The following is a 23,076-nucleotide window of genomic DNA, read 5'->3' as shown; positions in this document are numbered from 1 at the left end:
ATATGTGAAGGAGCCAGCCATGAAGAAAGAGCATTCCAGGCCAGGCACAGCCAGTGCAAATGTGCTGGACACTGGTGAACAGAGGGCACTTTTGTAAGAGAGGGAAGGATACAGGTAGGTCACGTGAGGCCTAGTAAACTAGGATATGGAGTTCAGGTTTCATTTAAAAATAAAAGCTATAGGGGTTTTTACACAAGGAAGCAACATAATCTGGTGTACATTTTAAAAGACCACCTAGCTCTTTAGTGGAGAATGAAGGGTTGGGTAAGGGGCAGCCAGAAGACAACGAAGAGGTTGCTGGAGTGATCCAGGCAGAAGACAGTGATTCACAAGAGAGGGGGGAGGGGAGAAGGATGAAGGGTTCACCCACAACAGAAAGAGAAACACTTTCACACATGAGCGGAGGACTCTCCACTTCCACTTGGGCTCAAGGTCACCCTGTTGAATACATCTCCTCTCCCGACTCTGATGGGACCGTTTTGGGGCCCCCAGAACCCCCAGGCGACACTCACAGGCTGAGTCTCTTCACCATGCTCTTCCGAGGCTTTGGCGAGGTGGTGCTGGCGTCAGCAGCTGCTTCAATCTCACATGACAGGGCATAGCTGAGAAAGAGGGGGCGGTCCATGAGGTCAAAGTCAGAGAATTGAAAAACACATTTAAATTCACAGGATGTGCTGGTTTTGTTTTAGAGAAGGCTCTAATCACTCAAAGTAAAGATATATGCAAACGTTGTTCTATCATAAACATCAGGGAGTACTGACTTCATAGGCCGATTTGACACACTTATCTTATGTGCCTCCTCACTCACCTCCACTGGCATACGGATTGAGGCTATTTAGTTCTGCATGCTTCAAATGCAAGGATGAATGCACTTTGGCGGCATCAAAAACTGTCTCCCTTCTATGACCTGACCATTCCCATCCCACTGCTAGGCCAGGGGAAAGAATCTTCCTTCCTCTACTACCTCCCCTCCTATTTCTTCTCCACTACCTCCTTCCTGCTCTTTTGTATGTGTGTGTTTGTGCACATGCACACATGACTAAGTTTTATCTAAAGAAAATGAAGAGACTTTGTAATCTATCTAATCTTCAATGATTAGATATAGGCAATTACATAACTGATAAAGATCTATCTATCTACTATCTCTATCTATCTATCTATCTATCTATCTATCTATCTATCTATCTATCTATCTATCTATATGTAGAGATGGGGTTTCACCATGTTGGCAAGGGTGGTCTATAAATCTTTTTTAATTGCCAAAACATCCTAAATTAAAAATGCTCTGGATTCAGACCTCTATCTGCCAGGCAGATATAACTGACACAAGCACAAGAGAAATTTATATGTGATTCGAAGTGCCTTTTACGAAAGCTTGTAGCTCTAGATGGTAGATGTATTTAGTTACTGGGTAGGTGAGGAGGGGCGCCTGACATGACACAGCCATCTTCAGAGCCTAGGCTGTAGAGTCAGGCAGAGCTGAGTTTGAATCCAAATGCTGTCATTAATTCATTCTCATACTTCTCTAAACCTCAATTTTTTTTTCTTTTTTTTTGGTAAATACTTCTTTTGCTGTCAATTTCACTCTCCCTTATGATAAACTTCCAAAGAAATCCCCTGGGCTAGGGTAGGGCTGGGCAAACTTCTTCTGTAAAGGACCACATAGTAAGTATTTTAGGCTTTGCGAGCCATATGGTGTCTGTTGCAACTACTCAACTGTGTCTTTACAGCATGAAAGTAACCATAGATGAGATGTAAATGAACGGGCTGTGTTTCAATAAAATCTTATTTATGTAGACACTGAAATTTGAATTTCAAATAACTGTTTCATGTCACAAAATATTCTTTTTTTGTTGTTGTTTCCCACCCCACCCCCCACCGCAATCATTAAAAAATGTAAAAACAGGCAGTGGGCCACATATGGCCTGCAGACCAATCTGCCAACCAGCAGACTACAGGACAGGGATTGACGCGCCGGCCAGCAGGTGGGACACTCTAGTGAACGTGCCTTTTTATGTCCATCCCACTATTTTAAATCTGTTCCTTGTGTCCCGACCACACCTGAGTTATCACTGTTCCTCCAAATGCCAAGCACGTCAGGCCACCAAGCTTCTGCTTGTGTTCTCTCTTGGTCTGGAATGTTCTTTTCCAGTTCTTCTGGCAAAATCTTGTTTCCCCTTTATAGTCCAGTCTAAATATTAATGCCTTTATAGCTTCCTTATTTTCCCAGATTCTTCCCATAGGTTCTGTAGCAATTTAGTTACCCATCATATTTCAATTGCTCATGAGTCTGTCACACCTTCTAGGTGGAAAGCTCCCTGGAAAGGTAACATCAACTAACAGGAAGGACAAACACAGTAACAGTGGTGGTGGTGGTAACACCGAGGACAAGCATTCTAACAAAGCTTTCACACATAAGATTTCAGTTACGCCTCACAAACAAACATTCTACAGATGAGCCTCCCAAAGATAGGGAAGAACAAATGACTTGTTCAAGGTTACAAAGATAAATATGTGGCCAAGCAGGAGTCTGAAAGCACAGCTTGGTGCTACCACTCAGCTATTCCATGCACCTTTGAAAACCAAGGACCTGGAACCTAGCAGCTGCTCACTAAACAGTTGTTGATTAAATGACCCAGCAAGGTATTAAATGCGGCATTTCTCTTGCCAACACTCCAGTTCTACCCTGACGAACGACAGGTCAGCCCACCTCTCCTCCTCTGTCAGGAGCTGCTGCCTCTGGAACCACTGGATGAACTTTTGGTCTGGGGTCATACAGTAGCTGTTGCAGGCAGACTGTAAGAGCTTTATTTGGGCAATCACTTCAAATTCCTAAAGCAGACAGAATACCAAAAATTTTTTAAAAAGACAGAATAATAAGGCCAACCAAATATAGATCTTTTCAACATGAAAACACACCACACTAGGATAAAAGATGAAGAAAACCATCTAGGAGGATTCTGAAATACTGCTTCCTTAAAAATAAAGGCGCTGACTAACTCTTAAAAATTCTAACTCGGAATCTCCAAAGTCCTTGTATGCTTTAATTTTTAATCCTCTTTTCTCCTTGAGAAAGCAATTTGTATGAACAAAACAAGCTACCAAAGCAGCCCGAACTAGTCCTGTGTAAAGTCACGGTGGCTTCCTTTTTCTCTTTTTCATTTTCATACTTGGGATAGGAAAGTGATTTTTAAGGTTTTAAGTACTTCATAAAATACATGAAAAATTTCTATTCCTATTTCTTAAAAAATAAAGAAAACAAATACTTAAAGTCAGGAAGCTCCCAAGTTTCCCATCTCCATCTTCTTCAACCTTTACCCCCCAACAAATAAGTTTTGGTAGGGCTGAGTATCTAAACAGTCCTGGGTCTCATAAACTTGAATGTTTAGATTTCCTGAATCCTCAGGTTTTTTACTATGCCAGTAAATCATCTAAGTAAGTCTTTTAAAACTCACAGAGAGGCAAGTGTGTAATTATGTCAAAAATTATTTATACTTCTTCAGATGTTTCAACAAAAAATTTTTAAAGTCAGCAATGGTATAGCTTTAGGTTTAAGTTTTACAGTCAAACTTTCCAAAAGCTTAATATCCTAGTCTAAAAGGGAAAGAGATTACTAACCAGGGTTATTCTGACATTAAAGGACAAAGAGGGGCACTGAGGGGGCAATAGCTGAATTTTCTAACATTACAGGACATGACAGAAGTAACTCAAGACCTGGCAGATTCTCCAAGACTCAGCTTTCCATCCCGTGACCTCAGTCCTTGGTCTTAATATCCTCAAGGAATATTTACCCTCATACTAACGAGAAAAGTATAGTCTATAAGGGACAGAAAGTTTACATTTGTCTGAGTTAGTATCTTGTTACTGATGAGCTCAGCTTGGTTTAGCTCCTCTATGCCTTTTTGGTTTTCACTTCAATGTCATTTTCTCCTGGAAGGTTCTCTGGCCCTACAAGTTGGAGATAGATACCCACCTATATACTTCTCTAAGCCCCACTACTTCTGCTCACAAACCCTTGTCAGGTTGTATTTTAACTGCCTATTTATTTGTCTATCTCTCTCCTGGATTGTGAACTTTGAGGACAGGGAGCTCTGGTCTTTCTCTCCTGCAATTCCCAAACCCCTCACGTTAGGTAGACAGTCAGTATTTGTGGAATGTGAAAGTACTAAGGAACAATGAGAGTACTAGAGGGTGAAGTTATTATTTTGCTCACTCATTTTCCTTTGAGTCTTTTAAATATCTATTTAAATATACCATTTGAATACAAAAATCACAGAAAAATTTCAAAACTGTTTTATCTTGAATAGCACAGTTCAGAACAGTGCTATCCACAGAAAGACTCGCATTGATGTTGAGCACACCTTCCTATGCTGACAGGAAAGTGAAAGAGTAACTACCTACACCTAAAATGAAGACCATTTCCTTTCCTCTCTTAAATACATCCACAAGACTTTGCCATCTCTATTAACTCTTCTATGACATTTACTCATCGGAAACCCCTTATCCTTAATAGGGTAAACCTGGTTTTTATTTTAACTGGCAAATTAAAAAATTGTTTGTATTTATGGTTGCAACATGATGTTCTGAAACATGTAGACACTGCAGAATGGCTAAATCAAGCTACTAACATATGCATTACTTCACATAGTTATCTGTGGTTAGAATATGTAAAGTCTGCTCTCTTAGTAATCTTCAAGTATACAATACATTGTTATTAATTATAGGGGCAAGCCTGCTACTGCTGAAGGTAACTGTAAACGAGATAAGGGGTGGGTGGGGAAAAAGTGTGGGCCTTGGCCCATCAGGACAGGATGAGAACCCTGGCTTCGCCACCAAGAGGTTCTGGTCCAGTAACTTAATCTCTTGAGTCCTAGCTTCCCCACCTTTGAATTGAGGATGATAAAACTACCTCACGGGGCTCACGGGGGATAACGCATGGGAGCATGCCAAGCAAACTGGTATGTGATAAATGTTCAGTAGGTGCTAACTCATTTTTTTCTGCCTCTACAAAAAAATTTAAGTCCCAATGTCTTTCATTTTTTTTACGTTCAAAGGAAAACAGAAAACCACAGCCAACAACTCTACTTACCCTTCTCCTTTTCTCAAAGTTTATCAGTCCACCCTAAAAGAAATTAAAAAAAAAAAAAAAAGAGTGACCAACCAAGCTACTTTAAAACACAACCTTGTGTTGTTTAGGTCACATTAAAACAGATCAAAGGAGTGATAAAGTCATAATTATCAATGATGCTATAATTATGGCTACTGTGGAAGAAGAGAGTCCTGTTTTGCTTTTAAAAAATTTTAATTTATTATTATAAGGTGGGATAGGCAGAAAGCCTTCTCTTGAAACGTCTGAAACCAACTAAAATAGTAATGATAAATAACTACAAATCAGGATTCAAAGACATTTACAGAACCAGTAAAGATAAAAGCTTGAGTAAATATTCCATTACACTTTTTTCCTTTACCAAAAGTAACTAAAACAGATGGTCATTGACTCATACGGTTTATCAAAAGGGAAGTCATTTCTCTGTAGCATCATGAAAAGTTAGGTTTCAATTCTTTATCCCCTCAGTTCCTATTCTCAGTAGGCTGAATTTAACTTCTAAATCTCTGGTTACTCCCCAGAATTCCCCGACACTGATGGGTGTTTCCTGAGATAAGCTGAGGAAGAGGATGTGAGGAGACACAGAGGTCGGGAAATGCAAAATGAATAAACATGTCCACAATACTGTGGCAAGTCCAGAGGCAAGTAGAGCTATGCAAAATAACTCCTACTCTTTCCAATTAAGAGACAGCAAAAGCAGGCTGGTTGCATATGAAAACCAGGGGGGTAGGATATACTCAAATGTACAAGCAATCTTTCAATCTCATTTCAAATTTGAAATTTCTTCTTCACTTAATATTTTATTGCTGCTATTAACAAGTTGTTTATCTGAGTTTTCATGTATTTTCCCTTTCAGAAAAGAGGGAGATGAGGGAAGTGGGGGTGGAGAGATGGGGGAGAGAAGGAGGGAGGGGGGAGAGAGAGAGAGAAAAATACTTCACAGCAGGTAGCAATACAAAAAGAAAAGCATATTTGAAAAATCACAAATTTAACTAACTCCCTACCCCATCAAGTAGTCCTACTCAACATTAAAGCCTTATGGGATTTTTTTTTTTTTTTTTTTTGAGACAGCGTCCTACTTTGGCACCTAGGCCGGAATGCAGTAGGGCAACCTTGGCTCACTGCAACCTCCACCTCCGGGGGTCAAGCAATTCTCCTGCCTCCGTCTCCAGAGTAGTTGGAATTACAGGTGCCCACCATCAGGCCAGGCTAATTTAGGGGGATTTTTGTTTATTTTTTGAGATGGAGTCTTGCTCTGTCACCCAGGCTGGAGTACGGTGGCACAATCTAGGCTCACTGCAACCTCTGCCTCCCACGTTTGAGCAATTCTCCTAGCTCAGCCTCCTGAGTAGCTGGGACTACAGGGATGTGCACCACACCCATCTAATTTTTGTATTTTCAGTAGAGACAGGGTTTCACCATGTTGTCCAAGCTGGTCTCGAACTCCTGACCTCCGGTAATTTGCCTGCCTCGGCCTTCCAAAGTGCTGGGATTACAGGTGTGATCCACCACACCTGGCCTTAAAGTCTTGTTCAAACCCAAATTCACTCCTTCATAAGCCCTTTTCATCACAATCCCTCATAAGAATTAATTGTAGGCAGGGAACCGTGGCTCATGCCTGTAATCTCAACATTTTGGGAGGGCAAGGCAGGCAGACCACCTGTGGTGAGGAGTTTAAGACTAGCCTGGCTAACATGGTGAAACCTATTTCTACTAAAATTACAAAAAATTAGCTGGGCATAGTGGCACGCCTGTAATCCCAGCTACTTGGTATGTCAAGGCAGGAAAATCGCTTGAATTTGGGAGGCAGAGGCTGCGTGAGCTGAGATCATGCCATTGCACTCCAGCTTGGGCAACAAGAATAGAACTCCATCTCAAAAAAAAAAGGAGAATTAATTTTGATCACCTGTGTTCTCGCAATGCATTTGTCTGAATTTCTATGACTACTATCAATCACTGCTTATTTTGATACACTGTTCCTTCTACTGGATTTTGAGTCACTTCTGGTGTTAGTCTTTGGTGTTATTCTTTGTATTCCTCCTAACAGCTAGCACGGTGCCATGTACTTTTGGACCTTCAAAAGATATGAACAGAAGTTTAAACTACTCTTCAGGATATTCAGTGAGAAGGCTGCAGGCCCAATCACATCATCCACATGGAACTCACCTCGATGTAGTCCTGCAGGGCAGTGTCAAGCATGGTCAGGTCAGTCAGGAAGGTGCCCAGGTAAGGTACAGTTCCCTGCATCACACCCTGAAGAGCAACCAAAGCAAAACTGTCTTTACTGTTATTGAAAAGCTGAAGAATTTTAGGAACCTTCATGCTGGAGCAAATGGATGTATTCAAGGCCTGATTGGGGGCCAGTGGTGCTAATCTCCATGAATAACATTTTTTAAATTTCTACACAAATAGGATAGAAACTCCATGATCTAGTGTCTAACTTTCAAAGTCATGAAAACTAAGCCTCAAAGCCAGGAGATCATGCACGTCTGTTCAAAAATATTGACTGTAGGGTTTATGTTTTGCTTTGGCTCAAATGAGAAGGATGTGTATTCTCTTTTAGAGCATGTGGACACTCCTGGTAGTTTGGAATAGCACAGGATGGTGATGGCCTCACCACTGGCTGTTGTACATGGAGAAATACGTACCACAAGAGTATGGGGGCGCTCACTATTAAAATGACCCCTTGGGCTAGACTTAGTGACTCACTCTCAAAGAACAGAGGAGGGAAAGAGAAAAATAGTAACTTCTAAGGGAGAACCTGGCAAACTCTACCTTAGCCAAGTGATAAAGGTCAACATGATTCATGTCACCATCAACATGACACCAGATGTCACGCTGAAAGCATTCATTCACTCCTTGATATGATGTGACGAGAAGGGCACTGCACTCTGTGATATTCTTTCTAAAAATCCAGAAGCTCGGTCTAATCACTAGAAAACAGCAGACAACCACAGACTGCGGAACATTCTATAGGGTACCTGGACGGACTCCTTAAGACCACTGAGGCCATAAAAAAAAAAAAAAAAAAAAAAAAAACAAGGAAACACTGTCGTAGACCAGAAGAGACTGGGATGATAGACAACACAACACAGTGTGGTATGTCAGACTGGGAACTGGAACAGATAGAAGATACTAATGGGAAACTGGTGAAATCCAAACAAGGTCTAGATTTTAGTTAATAGTATTATGCCAGTGTCAGTTTCTTAGTATTGACAAATGTGCTATGGTTTTAGAAGATGTTAACAATGAGGGAAACTGTACTTTCAGCTTTGCAGCTTTTCTGTAAATCTAAAATTATTACAGAAGAAAAAGTTGGAAATGAAGGTGGAGGTACTTGTACCTACAACTACAGGGATACACTACACTCATTTCACTAAGTCGCCTTCAAAATCATCTCTCTTCACGGAGCCACCAAGGCACTAATCATCCTGAGGGAAAAGTAAAAAGGGGTCCCCATGGGTCCCTTATCCTAAATCTCATCAAGCCAACTGCAGGAACACAGAGCCTCAACCAGGGCAAAGCCAGGCTGCTTGACAGGAGGCGGGCTGCTTCCTCAGCCAGACCTGCTCTGTGAGGTTCACACCAAAGAGGGTTTTGTCCTTCAGGAACTCACTGTCAGCTGCAGTGTGTCCTTCCCATTCTGTGTACAAGGTCTCATCCTGAACTAAAATAAGGTACTTTTTTTTGTAACAGCTATTTTCAGCTTGTCTTTGAACAACCAAAAAGTTTGTAACACTGTGAATGTTTCATAGGCTTCATGTTGCAGAAGAGTCCTATCATTCAAAAACATTTCTTATGCTCAGCTTTCCAAAGAAAGAGAAAATCCTCTTAAAGCAGAATATTTAGCTTGTCAGTCTCTAATCTCCTTCCTCTGGTCTTCTACACTTTATGCTAAAAGTCAGGAGTTTAAAATAAATAACTATCTTTCAGTCTTAAGGATGGAGGCATGATGCTCCTTTAAATACTGAAAAATATAAAGATTTGGTTAGCTTTGGGATTAGTAAGGACAGCTGGGTAATGACTAGAGGGTTTAGAACAAATGAAAAGATCTCTGAGTACAAGGACCAGTGCCCTGTGAAAAAGACACTCTCTTTCTCCTTGGTCACCTTGCATCAGAAGCTGACTACAGTAGGTAGCTCAAGAGGCCTTCAGGCCAAGGTGGAACAGCTTCTAAGTGCAGGAGTGGGTGGAAGAGACTGCAAGAAGGAGGGAGGTCTACCTGCTGTAGACTCGCCCTCACCTTCAGAAAACAACGTTTCCAGAAAACAGGATTAGCAACCCAGTGCTTACTTCCTACTGGTCGAATGGGGGTAATCATCTCTCTCCTACAGACCTCCCAGGACTGCTGAGAGCAAACGAGGTAGAGAATGGGAGCCCCTTTCTGAAAGCCTGGGTGCCCTGTAGACTGAAGGTGCCAGTGCCATGTGGGAGCCCAGCCACACATGGCCCTTCTCCTCTGTGAGCTGTCAGGGAAGACAAGGGCCAGACATACCATGTCCTTCTGGAGTTGCAGCCGCCTCTGGGTACGCTTCTGGTTTTCTTTCACACTGCTGTCCAGGTTTGCAAATTTTGAGGTTCCTTCCTAAGAAATAGAAGTCCACACAGAGGAAATTGATATAAGATGCCACAGTGGAGAGAAGGACAGAGGCACCTAGTTTCTCGCACATAACCCTGCACAACTCTTGCTCAGAATGCCATGCAAAATGAAGAGGCCTCCGGCAGACTCTCACGATGTGTATCATGCATATACTTGACTGGCTTGTTGCAAGTTGTTTATTTATAATGAGGTTGGTGGTCTTGGATTGCCTTGTTTTTGTTTCTTTTCTTTTCTTTTCTTTTCCTTCCTTCCTTGTTCCTCCTTCCTTCCTTCCTTCCGTCTTCCTTCCTTCCTTTCTTTCTTTTTCTTTCTTTCTTTCTTTTCTTGAGATGGAGTCTTGCTCTGTCACCCAGGCTAGAGTGCAGTGGCATGATCTCAGCTCACTGCAATCTCTGTCTCCCGGGTTCAAGCCATTCTCATGCCTCAGCCTCCTGAGTAGCTAGGATTACAGGAATGTGCCACCATGCCTAATTTTTGTATTTTTTTTTTTTTTTTTTTGGAGAGATGGGGTTTTGCCATGTTGGCTAGGCTGGTCTTGAAATTTTGATCTCAGGTGATTTGCCTGCCTCAGTCTCCCAAAGTGCTAGGATTATAGGTGTGAGCCACCACACCCGGTCTTCTCCTTACTTTGTAGGAAGATCACTTGATTTGGTTATAAAATCAATCCTTAGTACAAACCAGGCAATTCTCATAAATGAAGACATTTTTACAGGTCCCAAATTAAACTCATAGTAATCAGATATCCTGAAAACAAAGATTGACTTCCTCTGTACATTTTGTGATTTCTCGATCTTGGCCTGAAATGGATGTGCCAGCATTCTGTGAAAGAAAGGGACTACTTCTGTGGCATTTCTTAGCTAAATGAAACTTTTGCACCGGAAGTTTTCTGAGGAAGTCCAGTATTGTGCTACATGACCGATCCATGAAAGCCAAACTTTCATATGTCCCCAGCCACCAGTCAGTTCTTCTAAATTGCCTCTCATGTCTGGGACGCTTACAAATCAATCCTTCCTCCTGTGCCTGAGGACACACGGCTACCCTTTCTCTCCTCCTGCCTACTGTAACAACAAACTCTTCTATGTAATGAGTAATCATGAGTTTGCTGACTGAACATTGTTTTTGGTTTTGTGGTTTCGGGGTCTCGTTAAGTTCTCATTTTCCAGGAACTGCATGAATGGGCGGGGGGCGGGGGGGTGGGTATATTTCACAACTCAGTAGTAGATAACTTCTATACTAGTTTTTCCTTAGTCACTTTTTCTCAGATTTATATATTACCACAGCATGTGACCTTCCACTACTGTACAGCTGCGAAAGCATTTTTTCAGTGGCCTGGCCTTGCTGATAGTGATAGAGCATCAACACGTTCCATCTTTCGCCAGCCTTAACTCAGGTCCCGGGTACACCACTGGAGACAGAACCCACAGTGACTCGTTATCTATTTAAGTTCTTCCCATCACAAACGATAATAAGGAGAGCAACTGTTTAATGATCTCCTACTCACAGCCTTTTCCAGGGGTGAATGAAAATAGCCTCTCCCAGACACAGTGGCGTGCGCCTGTAGTCCTAGCTACTCAGGAGGCTGAGGCAGGAAGGCCGCTTGAGCCCAGGAGTTCAACTCCAACCTGAGCAACACAGTAAGACCCCACCTCTAAAAAAAAGAAAGCAGCCCAATATGTGCCTTTTCTGTGCTAGGTAGTTGTGAGTCCTCACAAATTCCTGAGAATTTGCTTAGGGTTAGAAATCAATTCTGTCTGACTTGAATACAAGTGCCCATCTCTTTCCAGTGTGTTGGTCCTTCTGGTCTCCCTCGAGTATGTCAATCATGGGCAGAGGAATAATGTATGGGAAATTTATTGTAGATATAGCTAAAATTCCTAAAGAGGATTTCTGAAAAGTTAAAAGGCCCCTAAGAATCACAGAAGAGCAGAGATGGAAGGGATCTCTGCTCTTAGGACAACCTTCTCATTAGGCAGGAGAGAGAAAGATGGAGAGCTTGCTGATTTCACGACTTTATGATTTCATGAGCATGAGATTTCATCCCTGCTGGAGATCTAAAGAGACTGATCAGGGCCAGTTATTCCAAATAAGATGTAACTAAAAATCCACTTATCTCCCCCATACAGCAGTTTCAGTTTTTCCTTCCTCAGCCCCAAATCTCCTACTCTGCAATGTCTCACAACACCAATCCCTCGAACCTTCTTGGAAGTTTTCATAGGCTTTTGTGACGGCATAACTCATTCTCTCCCCCTCCTCTTCTGCTGTTCTCATATTCTCTTAGTGATTCTTCTTCTTGTCAAAGTCATCCTCTTGTTTTTTGATGTACTCACGTCTTTGGAAATATCTAATCTCATGACTTTAATCATCACCTATGTTTGGATAAATGCCAAATCTCCCTCCTTCTCTCTTTTTGTCTCCCCCTCTGTCCTCCTTTTTCCCTCTCCGTCTCTGTAGTGCAAATGGCTTGGTCAAGTCTCACCTTTTCTTTATATCCATCTTTAGCAGAGTTCAGCTACCTCATCCATGTTGTTCCTGGGCTTCAGAGGGCCCTCTTCTACTAGGTTTAGAAGGAACTTGTCTACTGGTGACTCTGGATCCATCCACCTCAGTAAATATTGGTTAGCTTAAGCTTAGTATAGCTACCAGCAATTACAGCTCAAAACTGTCACACTTGTAACAGGCTCTTGCTCTGACTTTGAGTTTAGCACGTTTTGAAGTGTCAATGAACATACGTCCCCATCAGGGTTGAATTTCTGGGGCTTTCTAGCAGCCCTTTGTATCAAGTCAACCAGAAAATATTCTTGCCAAGAGTCATGAGAACCAAGATTTGGTGGCATTCTGCTTTCTTTCCGATGCTTTGAAATTTACAGACTATAATTCACATGCTTAGAATTACCTAGATTTCAGAAATCCTAAGGACATAGCAGATTTAAAAGTCTTTGAGAAGAAAAGAAGACATTTTTAAAAACAATTAAAAGGAAAACCACAGATTTTTGCTAATTATCATGTTGCCTGGGCTATATTATGTAAGTGGCACATTACATCTTCCCAGAAGAAGAGAAGTTAGGTAATTTAAAACTAAGAGCCCAGGAGTTCGAGACCAGCCTGAGAAAAATAGTGAGACTGCATCTCTACAAAAACTAAACTAAACTAAACTAAAAGTATTATATTATTACCAAACTATAAATCAGTATAAAACCAGAGGTAACATGTTAGAAACAGAGGCCAGTAGTGTTTTCTAGAGACTCTTTTGAGAACCTAAGTAACTTGATTCCATTTTTTTTAAATGTGCTAACAATTAACACTCAGAATCATATACTTCACATGAAGAATGATTAAAAAGATGAATGGAAAGGAACGTACAGATATACATGGACTGCCCAAAACATTTCACTATCATTAATGATAATGCACAGACCACATGAATTCACAGCCAAGTTGTTCATTTCTTTGGAATTTGAGCCATATCTATAAGAAATTTAACTTAGAGTACTGGAATAACTTCTGCATTTAAGAAAGGTTTATGGCATCTTTAATGTCTAGATACAGCTTTGCTTCTGAGGCTTCAGCCAGAAGGCTGCCACCAGGCAATGAGCTGCACAGTATTCAATTTATCTGCTTTGGAAGGATGACTCAGGGCTATTGGGATTTGAATGTGTGGCTCCAGTTAGTCTAGCTTCGTATGCTGACAGGGAGACCATAAGCCATCTCCTTCCAGCCAGATGGGTTTCCATTTAAAGTATGCAAAGCCAGGGGGATGTGAAGCAGGGAGTAACATGATCTCAGCAATCATTGTTTAGTGTGCAGCTAATCAGGTAGTCCAAATCCAAAGTCAGACATCAGCATATACTGCCCTGCTCATATCACCTACTCCAAGTTAAAAAGTTAAAAAGTCATGTGAATGATAAGACCCATCAATTCATGCAGCCAAACAATAATTTCTGAACACTTACTGCATGTCAGGCACTGGTTGGGCATTAGGGATACAAAGTGAAAAGATATATACAGCCCCTGCCTGCAAGAGGCCTGCAGACTAGTAAAGAGACAGGCAATTCCAATAGAGCATGTGATAAGTGCCAGGACAGAGAAATGACAGCTTCTCCTGGAGCACAGGGGAAGGCACTTAACCAGACCTGAGAGTGTCATGGAAGGCTTCCAGAAAAGGAGGCATCTACACCGAGACATGAAGTAGATACATAGGACATAGGACAGGAACAGTCATGAAGACCATACAAATGCCCTTACAGGATCGACTAACTTAAGAGTTATCACCTGGATGCCTTTTCTTATGAACCCCACCTCTACCTGATTTTCACTCCTACTCCAAATTTTTTCTCTAAGCTCAAATATGCAGCTTATTCTCTATTCATTTTCATTTGTTAGGCATACTTTGGTTGTACATGAATATAGCTCACCAAATACTAAAAATAACTTAAATTTGCACAGCACTTTTAGGTATTTTACTGTAATCAATCTTCAAAACAATCATATAAGCTCAAGAGACCAAATACGATGACTGGCTCCCATTTACAGAAAAGGAGATTAAGGACAAGAATCACATCTTTTAATTGCCCAGTCCAGGACTTTCCCCTATGGTAGGAAATATCACACTATTTTATAAATGTTTTACTTCCCCCGTGAGACTATAATCTTCTTAAGATCAAACACTGCCTTTAATATGGCTATATCTCCAACACCTAATGGGTGCTCAACCAATATTTATTGAACTACTAATTTACCTTCTCTATGAAGCTGGACCTGATCCATCCTGTACCCTACTCCCAAAAGGTCAGAGGAAATAGCTTTATGTCTTGGTGATAAAAGCACAGGTTTTAGAGTCTCACCAGATTGCATTCATATTTTAGCTCTACCACCTATCAGCTGCATGCCTTAGGGCAGTTTACTACCCCCTTTGAGTCTTGACTATCTACAAAATGATGATCATAACATGTACTTTATAGAAAGACTATGAGGATAGTATTTGGTCTACGCTAGTTCCCCTCTGATGGTTGTTCATAACCTGTCAGTTTTCTTTATTTGTCTATTAATTCTTGTTGTTTAGTGTCTATTTACTGCAATTAGAAGGTAAACTCCAGGAAACAGGGTCTGTGTTAGTCATCCTCATATATCTAGAAGCAGGTTCAAAGCTTTACAAATAGTAGGCATTCAACAAATGTCTGGTAAGAGAAAATGAACTAAGCGATACCTTTACCTAGTGTGTCATTCCTAAGTCAGCACTTATTTGGTGTTCAATAAATGCTGCTGACTGACAGATTGTGCAATTTAGTCCAAATAAAGGAAGTGGAATTGCAGGCAGGCTTGGCCTCTGTCGTTCTAGGAGACATTTTGCTGAGAAGGGATATTCCAGGGCCTCTCACCCACCTAACTGCCAGCACTTGGTATTTGCAGAGTAGCTTGTTAAGGAGATATATACACATATGAACTCAAGTTTCACAATCTTCTTACATAACGGAAAAGCCAAGGGAGGTAGAAAGAGAGAGCTCAACTGGACTTGGAATTTTCTTAGCCCCAAGTTTCATAGATTCTGCATTTTAAAAACTTTTTGCCTTCTAGTTACCTTAGGCTTTCTTCCAGGTTGAAGGAACTTAAGGAGCCCTCATGCTACTCTTCCTTGAATGGATTCCAGAGCTATGAACAGCGCTACCCAGCACCCTCACTAAGAGCCTCACCTTCATCAGTAGCTCTCGGCTGGTCAAATGGTTATTATGGTCTGAGAAGATATCTGAAAGTTCTTCAAACATCAGCATTCGGTCCCTATGAAAAGGAATTAAGAAAATATTAACATTGAAGAGCTAGGAATAACCAGACACCTTCGGCCCAGCTGTCCTCAGGACCCACGTCTAAGGAGGCATTGTGCTCATCTCAGGGTTGGTGGGTACTGTAAATAAAGATGAGGCCAGTGAATTTTTTTATGTGGGTAGCTTATTTCTTTTAAGGTGTGCTTGGCCACCCATGTGAAGAGAGGTATATTTCCTAGCCATGTATATTATAATCATAAAAAAGGATTATTCAGTTAGGGCATCAAGTTGTTCAATTAGGACATATTCTTGTCAGTAAGTTAAAAAAAAAATTGTTAGCAACACACACAGAGCCCACAGATCTAGGAGGTCATCTTGGCCAGGCCCCTAAGTTTAGACATGAAGACAGAACCAGGGATTTGCCCAAATTTCCATGAATAACTGCTGAGAGTTGCAGGTACGGAACCCGAATTTTCTGGCTCACAGGCTAGCAGTCACTCTCAGAGGCAGAGGAGAATGTTGGAACCAGGATGGGCTCTGCAACCAGAGGTGGTGAGTTCCAATTGCAACTCTCCACTCACTTTCTGCATGATGCCGGACACGCTGCTTAATTTTGCTGAGCTTCAATTTTCTCATCTCTACAAGGGAAATATGACAGCGCTTTTATGGCACTGCTAGGAAAGTGAGTGAAACCACATATGCAAAGCATCTGCTCTGCCCGCTCCCTTTCCAGGACACTACATCTCTGTCAGCCTCATGGTTTTCTCTACACACCCTCCAGGGTTAATGAGTGCATAATTCTGAAAACAAAGAATTAATGGGGGCAATATCACTACATATGCAACATTTTCATTATTATGAAAAAAACATTATTAAGAGCCTGTTTGTTTTATAGTGAATGTAAGATTACCCTAAATAATAAAGAAAACCATTAAGCTATTCATATTTTAGAGAAAATAATTTCAAAATTAGTTATATGTGGCCCTCAATGAAGAGAAATAAATAGGCATCCTGTCTACTGAAAGCTATAAATGTAAAGGATTACAGAGAAAGTGATAACAAAATAGGATACCTTTCTCCTTTTCTTTTTAAAAATAACAGCTTTATTGCAATATAATCCACATATCATTGAAGTGTACAGTCCAGTGCTTTTTAGTATATTCACAGAGTTGTGCAAGCATCACCATAATCAATTTTAGAGTATTTTACCACTCCAAAAGGAAGCCCTCTGCCCTTTAGCTATCACCCTGTGACCCTACTGTTCTCCCAGCCCCAGCCCTAGGCAACCACTGATCTACATTCTGTGCCCACAGATTTGCTGATTCTGGACATTTCATATATAAGTCCAAGCATATGATGTGCAGCTGTTGTGGCTGGCTTCTTTAATTTAGCATGTTTTCAAGGTTCCTTCACGTTACACCATGTATCAGTACTACACTGCTTTTATGCCTGAATAATATTCCATTGTATAGATGCACCATGTATAGATGCAATGGAGAACATGTGAAGTGGATATAGAAGTGTCTTCTCTAAGGAACTGTGACACTTCCATAGTGTCCTTGCTAAAACACATACAAACCAACTAAGAAACAAAGCAGAAACATGTTATTCAGAATGCAGCTTAGAGGGTTTTTCGTTTGTCTTTAGAAAATGTTTTAAAAGTCAGCTAGAATAAACCTTCTCATATGGCAACGAAGGAGACTAAGATACAAGTTTATTACTTTTTTTGCTCATGTTTTAGTCTCAAACTTGCTGCGGAAGAAATCTCAGGCTGGTTACATGACTTTCCTTAGTGTTCTTTTTATCAACCACCAAAGAAAGGCAGGATTACCTTTCATGGCAATCAGACAAGGTTCCAATTAATCCAGTGAGGCTACACTTTAATACTTGACTGTCCCCGTTTTTGATACTACAGTTGGGTGGGGAGTGGTGATGAGGGAAAGAAGACGGAAGTGGAGGTGTGGAGGGCAGGGACACTGCATGCTTCTGATTTTCCCACCGTATTCACCAGGGCCTATCAAGTAATGACTTTATATGACCCCATCATTCTTAAGGAGAAATGTGTACAGGAAAATCAACCAACTAATCTCTCTTTAACACACACAATCATCTTGATTATTCAAAATAATAAAGAGAAGAAAGAACCCAAGAAAAGAGTAGTAATCAGGAAAATTACATTGGACTTTGAAAAGCCTGCCAGTTCTTCTACTGATAGATATTGGTGTCATCAACAAAGCACTAGCTTTGGATGCAAGTAGCTGTGGCTTCGTCAGCTCTGTAACATGAGGCATTACAAACGCCCACTTTCGCTTCTTCTTTTTACCCCTCAAAGAATCACCTGATAAATAACTTGGCTTCCATCAAGTAGACTATGCCCTGAGTGAGAATATGAGCTTTTCAGCAAGCTTGAAGATTCTGGCCCTCAGTTTTCAGCATAAATTTGTGAAACTCTGGTTTACCAGCTTGGGACTCTTGCCAATTAACAGTTTCAGACCCTTAGGGCTTGATCAACTCTGAACAAACTTAGGAAAATGAGGACGCAGACCTTCCATTCTGTCCCACTAAGGCAGCCTGGCTGGGAAGCCAGCTGGCCTCCCTATCCTAACTGAGAATGACTATACCATATGCAGTATAGACCATACAGAATTTCTACATTCTTCCCTGATATATCCTAACTTCCTGACTAGTTCAAACCTGGGCAGACTTGTTGAAGGTAGCTGGCTTAGTTGTATGCATGACACAATCCCCAGCCTTGAAATCTGTAGTGATAGAGAATCAGAATTGCCCCCTCCCTCACCTTTCCTTCCTTTGTACAAAGTTCTGTGATCTACAGTGAAGTTCTGGAAATGGAAGAGATGGCAGCAGTACAACAATCAGGAAATAATGTTAATTATTTCAAAGACTGCACCAAGAAATATGAAGAAAAACAGCATAGGATGTGGTCGGTTAATAATTTCAAGTACTTAGGAAAGAACATTTAAAGGTTTTTAATGTCAATAAAATAGCTTTTAAATTGCAGAAACAAAAAGGACAACTAGTTTCCTACAGAATATCAAGAACTAATATCCTATCTGCACAGTACCCCTTGAATCCTAAAATAGCTTAGGGCTTTGCAGTGAGGCTGAAAAATAACCAGAAGTAATGGCAAATTGCTGTAACTTCATCATTCCACAACCTTATCCCTCAAAATCCAGATAATAGCACATCCTTCAAATCATCCCCAAAGCCAATAATCTTGGCTTTGGTATACTTAGAATGAGTTTGATTTTTACAGCAGCTCTGCCTCAAAAGTCACTAATGATTATGTGTAAGATGCACTCTGCCTGAAACACACAGAGGATTTCAAAGATGTTTCTCTAGTTATATGATTCGAGCTTTGAAGGTGAGGACCCGTCACAACAACTAAGTATCCCGGCCAAAAGAAGAGTAGAGTAGACACTTGGGAACTTACCTTGGGACGGCAGCCCAAGTCTTTTTTAACCGATAGATGGAATTAGACTGCAGTGCCGAAACGATGGCCCTCAAGGAGGAAAAATTCTTCAGGAGTCTACATTCCTGTATGGGGAGTGATTAAAACATAAAAGGCATTTAACTATCAATATTACAGTGACTTGGTGGTTTCCTGTTTTAGAGGTATCACAGCTGCTATGAATTGTTACCACTAAATAGGCAGCTGTATAAATACTGAACATCAAAAAGTGGCTCCTTCCTCCCACCCCAGTCATCGAAACACATTATAGATTTTGGCACGGTATGCTTGTTTTTCTCCCGTCAATATATTTTTTTGTGTTGTTGTTACAGTTTTATAGTTTCCAGCTTTCCTAGTAAAAACACTAATGGACGTAAGTCTACAGAGCTATGCTAGAAAGAGCAACTTTCCTCTGCTGAAAGCACACAGACATCCTAAAAATATGCATGAAAGATCACTTCAGATCTTCAGATCCACAAAATGAGCTGGGCAGCGCCACTTTGAGGTCAGATGGTACTGAACATCTCATGACCAACCCTTGTCCACAGAGGTGTATATAACTTGGCAATAAAAATTCACCACAAGTTGAACTTTGGCATTTATGCTTTTAGCCAAGGGGAAATATTTTTATACATATTCATTTGGTTTCAAATTGGCTTGTCCCGCAACCATAAACGTTCAAAAACACCTTGGTACTTCAATGCTTCCAAAATAACTCGGCCTTTTAAAATAAAATTCATTTTGGCAGTGTTTTAAAACAAAATACAAAGAGAACAGGAAACATTCTGGATGCCATTTTCTGGGTAAGGGGAGAGGTTCACTATTGAAACTTAAGCTACCATAAGAAGCCTGTAGCATCAGCAGTTAGTGACCTCAGAGTCAAAGTCCTGTGACCGAATAGCAGGGACAGCAAAACAGACAGGGAGAAAGTCCCATTCTTGGCTGGCATAGGAAAGGTAGCAATGAGAGGAGAGTGGACCAGGCCTTACGTCAAAGGAGATGCTTCATATATAGGCATGTGACAGTGTAATAGACCCAGTGTTTACAAGTGAGTACACTGTGTGAGCACGTGTTTGGCTTTGTGTAGAATATCTCGAGTAAGAGGTCTGGAGTGATTGGACATAAATGTAAATCACTTTGAGAATCATTTCACAAAGAAATGCTACTCCTGAATATGAAGGAAAAACAGCACACTCTAATTTAGCATGCCAAAATCTGGACACTGAAAACTATGCCAAACAAACCCTCAAATGTTTTCTTTAGAGTAAATGCCAAAGTACTTAATAAAAGTCATGTCTACCCTTTTTAAATGCCTCAATGTCCTCCCCTTATTTAGAAAGATATAAAGAGAAAAAGAGAGAGGAGAGAATGAAAGAGAAAACAGAGAGAGAGAATGAGAAACAAAGGAAGGCAGGAAGGCAGGCAGGAAGAAAGGAAGGAAGGAAGGAAAGGAGGGAGGGAAGGGGAGGGAAGGGGAGGGGAGGGGAGGGGAGGGGAGGGAAAAGAACCAGAGAAATGTTCTGAATTCCAATCTGGAAACTAAGCCTATGGGAGCACGGTTCAACAAAGGTTCATAAAAGTTATACTCTAAAAATCAGGAAACTTGCAATAAAAAAAAGGAACTCAGGCACAGATATATCATACAAATTGAAATAAACACATGGAACACATTATTCAAAAAGAAATTTAAACTAAGGGTTTAAAAGCATACAAAAGGCATCTGGTCCCATTTCTAGAAAAAGAGGCATCTTCCAGGAGATGTGATACAAAAGTAAAAACACACCATGAAGGGCAGTCCAAGAAAATACAGTCATATTAGGTCAGAAAAATTTACTTTTTCAAGCATCCTTTCAAAAGAAATTGACGATGATGAATGCAGGAAAAGTAAAATAAATCTTGGTAGCAAATCACCTATAAGTCTCATTATTTTACTACATTTCCCTACACAATTTCAAAAGATACAAGGAAATGATATCACCAAAAAAAGGGGCGTTGGCCTTGTTAGCACGATATGGGATTTGAAATATACTTCAAATGATTCAACTTGCATTTATTATTACCACATAAATACACAATTTATATTCAATTTGGACCAAAAGTCATTGCTTGAGTCCCACTATGTCATATACACCGATGCTACATTCTCGCTATAGCCTAAGTAGTTGAATGAATTAGGGGTAGACAGTCTGCTTTTGTGAGGTGCTGTGACATTTATGGCAAAAAAAAAAAAAAATCCTTATCATTCTAAGAAGACAGAGAAGTTCCATGCTGTATCTCACTCAGAACTTTTGTATCTCTTACTTGCTGAGCGATAAGCTCGATTTAGAATAGGAGAAATATAATAAGTTCTTTATGCAACTTATACTCTGTTTCTTGCACACTTTTGTCATACTCTAAGAAGTCTGTAAGAACAGACCATCTGAAGACTCAAAACAAGGCAAATTCTCAAGCACAATTATGTCTCTGCTCTTTAACCAAAGACAATAAAAGAAAATTATGCCCTATAAATAGGGGTTTAAGGAAAAATATATTTAAGGGGATATAAAGCAAAATGTGTTTTGGTTGAGAGTTGACCCATATAGCCCAGAGCACAAATTAATATGATATTTACATAATAATTTTTCAGAATTATTGTTTTACTGATGTAATTTCTTCTGCCTAGGAAAAAAAAAACACCTCTCTAATCTTCAAACACCAAAAATCCTATCTATTATTCAAAGCTGATTTCAAATGTCAATTCATTCGTGAAACCTTCCTTGATCACCCCAATCAGAAATGATTTCTCTCTTCTCCACTTTTATGGTGTTTATCTCATATGGCCCTACTCCTCTACTGCCTCAGGCTGAGATAATCCCAGTATGTCTTAGCTTCCTTGTTTGAGTATAGGTTCCTATAAACAAATAATTATGCTCTATCCTAGTATGTCCTCTAAGTACAGAATATTGTAGTTTACACACATTAGGAGTTCAAAATATTTGGTGGCCAACTGACTGCACACTGTTGACATTTTCTCAGGCATGGTATAAGATGCTGAGAAGTGGAGATCCCATGGCATGTAAGCAGTTCATCCAAGAGACTAGACTCCAACACCCAAAGCAATGTAATTCAGGCCTAGGAACAGACTCCTCCTCTCCAACTTCAGATTTGAGGCTCTCAGAAAGACCTTAGATTAATGTGAGATCTCTGTAAGTGGCTCGGTCCTTTAGAAAAGAGATACAGGACTCTGAGCAAGTACCAGCTCTTCAAAACTGCAGATGATATAATGCCTCCAGGTACTGGAAGGGTGCATAGGTAATCACTCTGGGTGGAAGAGCCGTCTGTTTGACATGCAGACCATCCATTTATATTTACTGAGCATGGTGCTGAAACCAACACTCAGTCTGTGGTGAATACAAAGGGAAAAGCAGGCAGAATGTCTTACTCTGGAGAGGTAGCAGTGTGAGGGCCCATAACTGGGAAGAAGTGAGCAGGGGTCCAATTTTTAAAAAAAGAGGTAAAGAAATAAACTGCCAAGTTTAGAAAGGCAACTTTTTTCTTGCTCTGGAACAACAACAAAAATCCAGTGGGCTCTCATATATGGTCTTTCGACTGCCTTTTCAACCAAACAGCTAAGCCATTTAAAAAAGTGATGGAGTAGTCTCTTGCATCTACCAAACACAAAGAATATTTTATAAAAGACAATTACATGAGCGATGTTGATCCACTTCTCGATGATTTTGGCTCTCTGCTGAGTTTTGAGTTCTTTGCCCCCCAGGATGGTGCTGACAACACATTTGGTGAGGGTATTAAACTGAGAGATGGTGGCACGGATCGTAGGAGCCAAATGTTTGTTTTCCTTCTTATCTCTTCGGGACCAGATGCAGCCCAGGCAGTGGTGAGGCACTACTTTCTTGAAGAGTTGCTAGAACAAGAGAGGAACTGACTTTAAGGACAACACAGGTGTTACATATGGCAAAGCATGTCATCTGGATCATCTGTAAATTGGTATTTTGTGAATGGCCGGATAACCCTTTTCTACTTGATTTACCTCATGGTGTCCATTTCAACAGACAAAATTAAATAATTAATATACTCATGGATCATGTTCATTAGAAGAAAAATCTCCACTGCGTTTCATGCTGCCTTCTCAAAAGTGGTAAAGCAG

At 40.6% G+C, this 23,076-nt stretch overlaps 1 protein-coding gene across 5 annotated transcripts in view; it reads right to left on the bottom strand.

Annotated features, from left to right (window-relative positions):
- The window catches only part of RGL1 (ral guanine nucleotide dissociation stimulator like 1), a 286,254-nt gene that overhangs the window by 19,440 nt on the left and 243,738 nt on the right, over nucleotides 1–23,076 (bottom strand). For all 5 annotated transcript variants that reach the window (XM_064370417.1, XM_012444382.2, XM_012444385.2 and 2 more), the window contains 8 exons: nucleotides 22,618–22,833; nucleotides 18,915–19,018; nucleotides 15,395–15,479; nucleotides 9,603–9,692; nucleotides 7,274–7,360; nucleotides 5,090–5,122; nucleotides 2,711–2,832; nucleotides 513–602 (listed from right to left, as the gene is read on the bottom strand). In XM_064370417.1, coding sequence (XP_064226487.1) covers nucleotides 513–602; nucleotides 2,711–2,832; nucleotides 5,090–5,122; nucleotides 7,274–7,360; nucleotides 9,603–9,692; nucleotides 15,395–15,479; nucleotides 18,915–19,018; nucleotides 22,618–22,833 — 827 coding nt within the window. The remainder of the gene's footprint in view (nucleotides 1–512; nucleotides 603–2,710; nucleotides 2,833–5,089; nucleotides 5,123–7,273; nucleotides 7,361–9,602; nucleotides 9,693–15,394; nucleotides 15,480–18,914; nucleotides 19,019–22,617; nucleotides 22,834–23,076) is intronic.

This window comes from Aotus nancymaae, unplaced genomic scaffold (assembly GCF_030222135.1).
Source record: "Aotus nancymaae isolate 86718 unplaced genomic scaffold, 86718_ANA_hifiasm-v0.15.2.pri h1tg000108l, whole genome shotgun sequence".
Lineage (NCBI taxonomy): Eukaryota > Metazoa > Chordata > Mammalia > Primates > Aotidae > Aotus > Aotus nancymaae.
The sequence above is the reverse complement of the archived record's forward strand: the minus strand, read 5'-3'. Positions and strand labels throughout refer to the sequence as shown.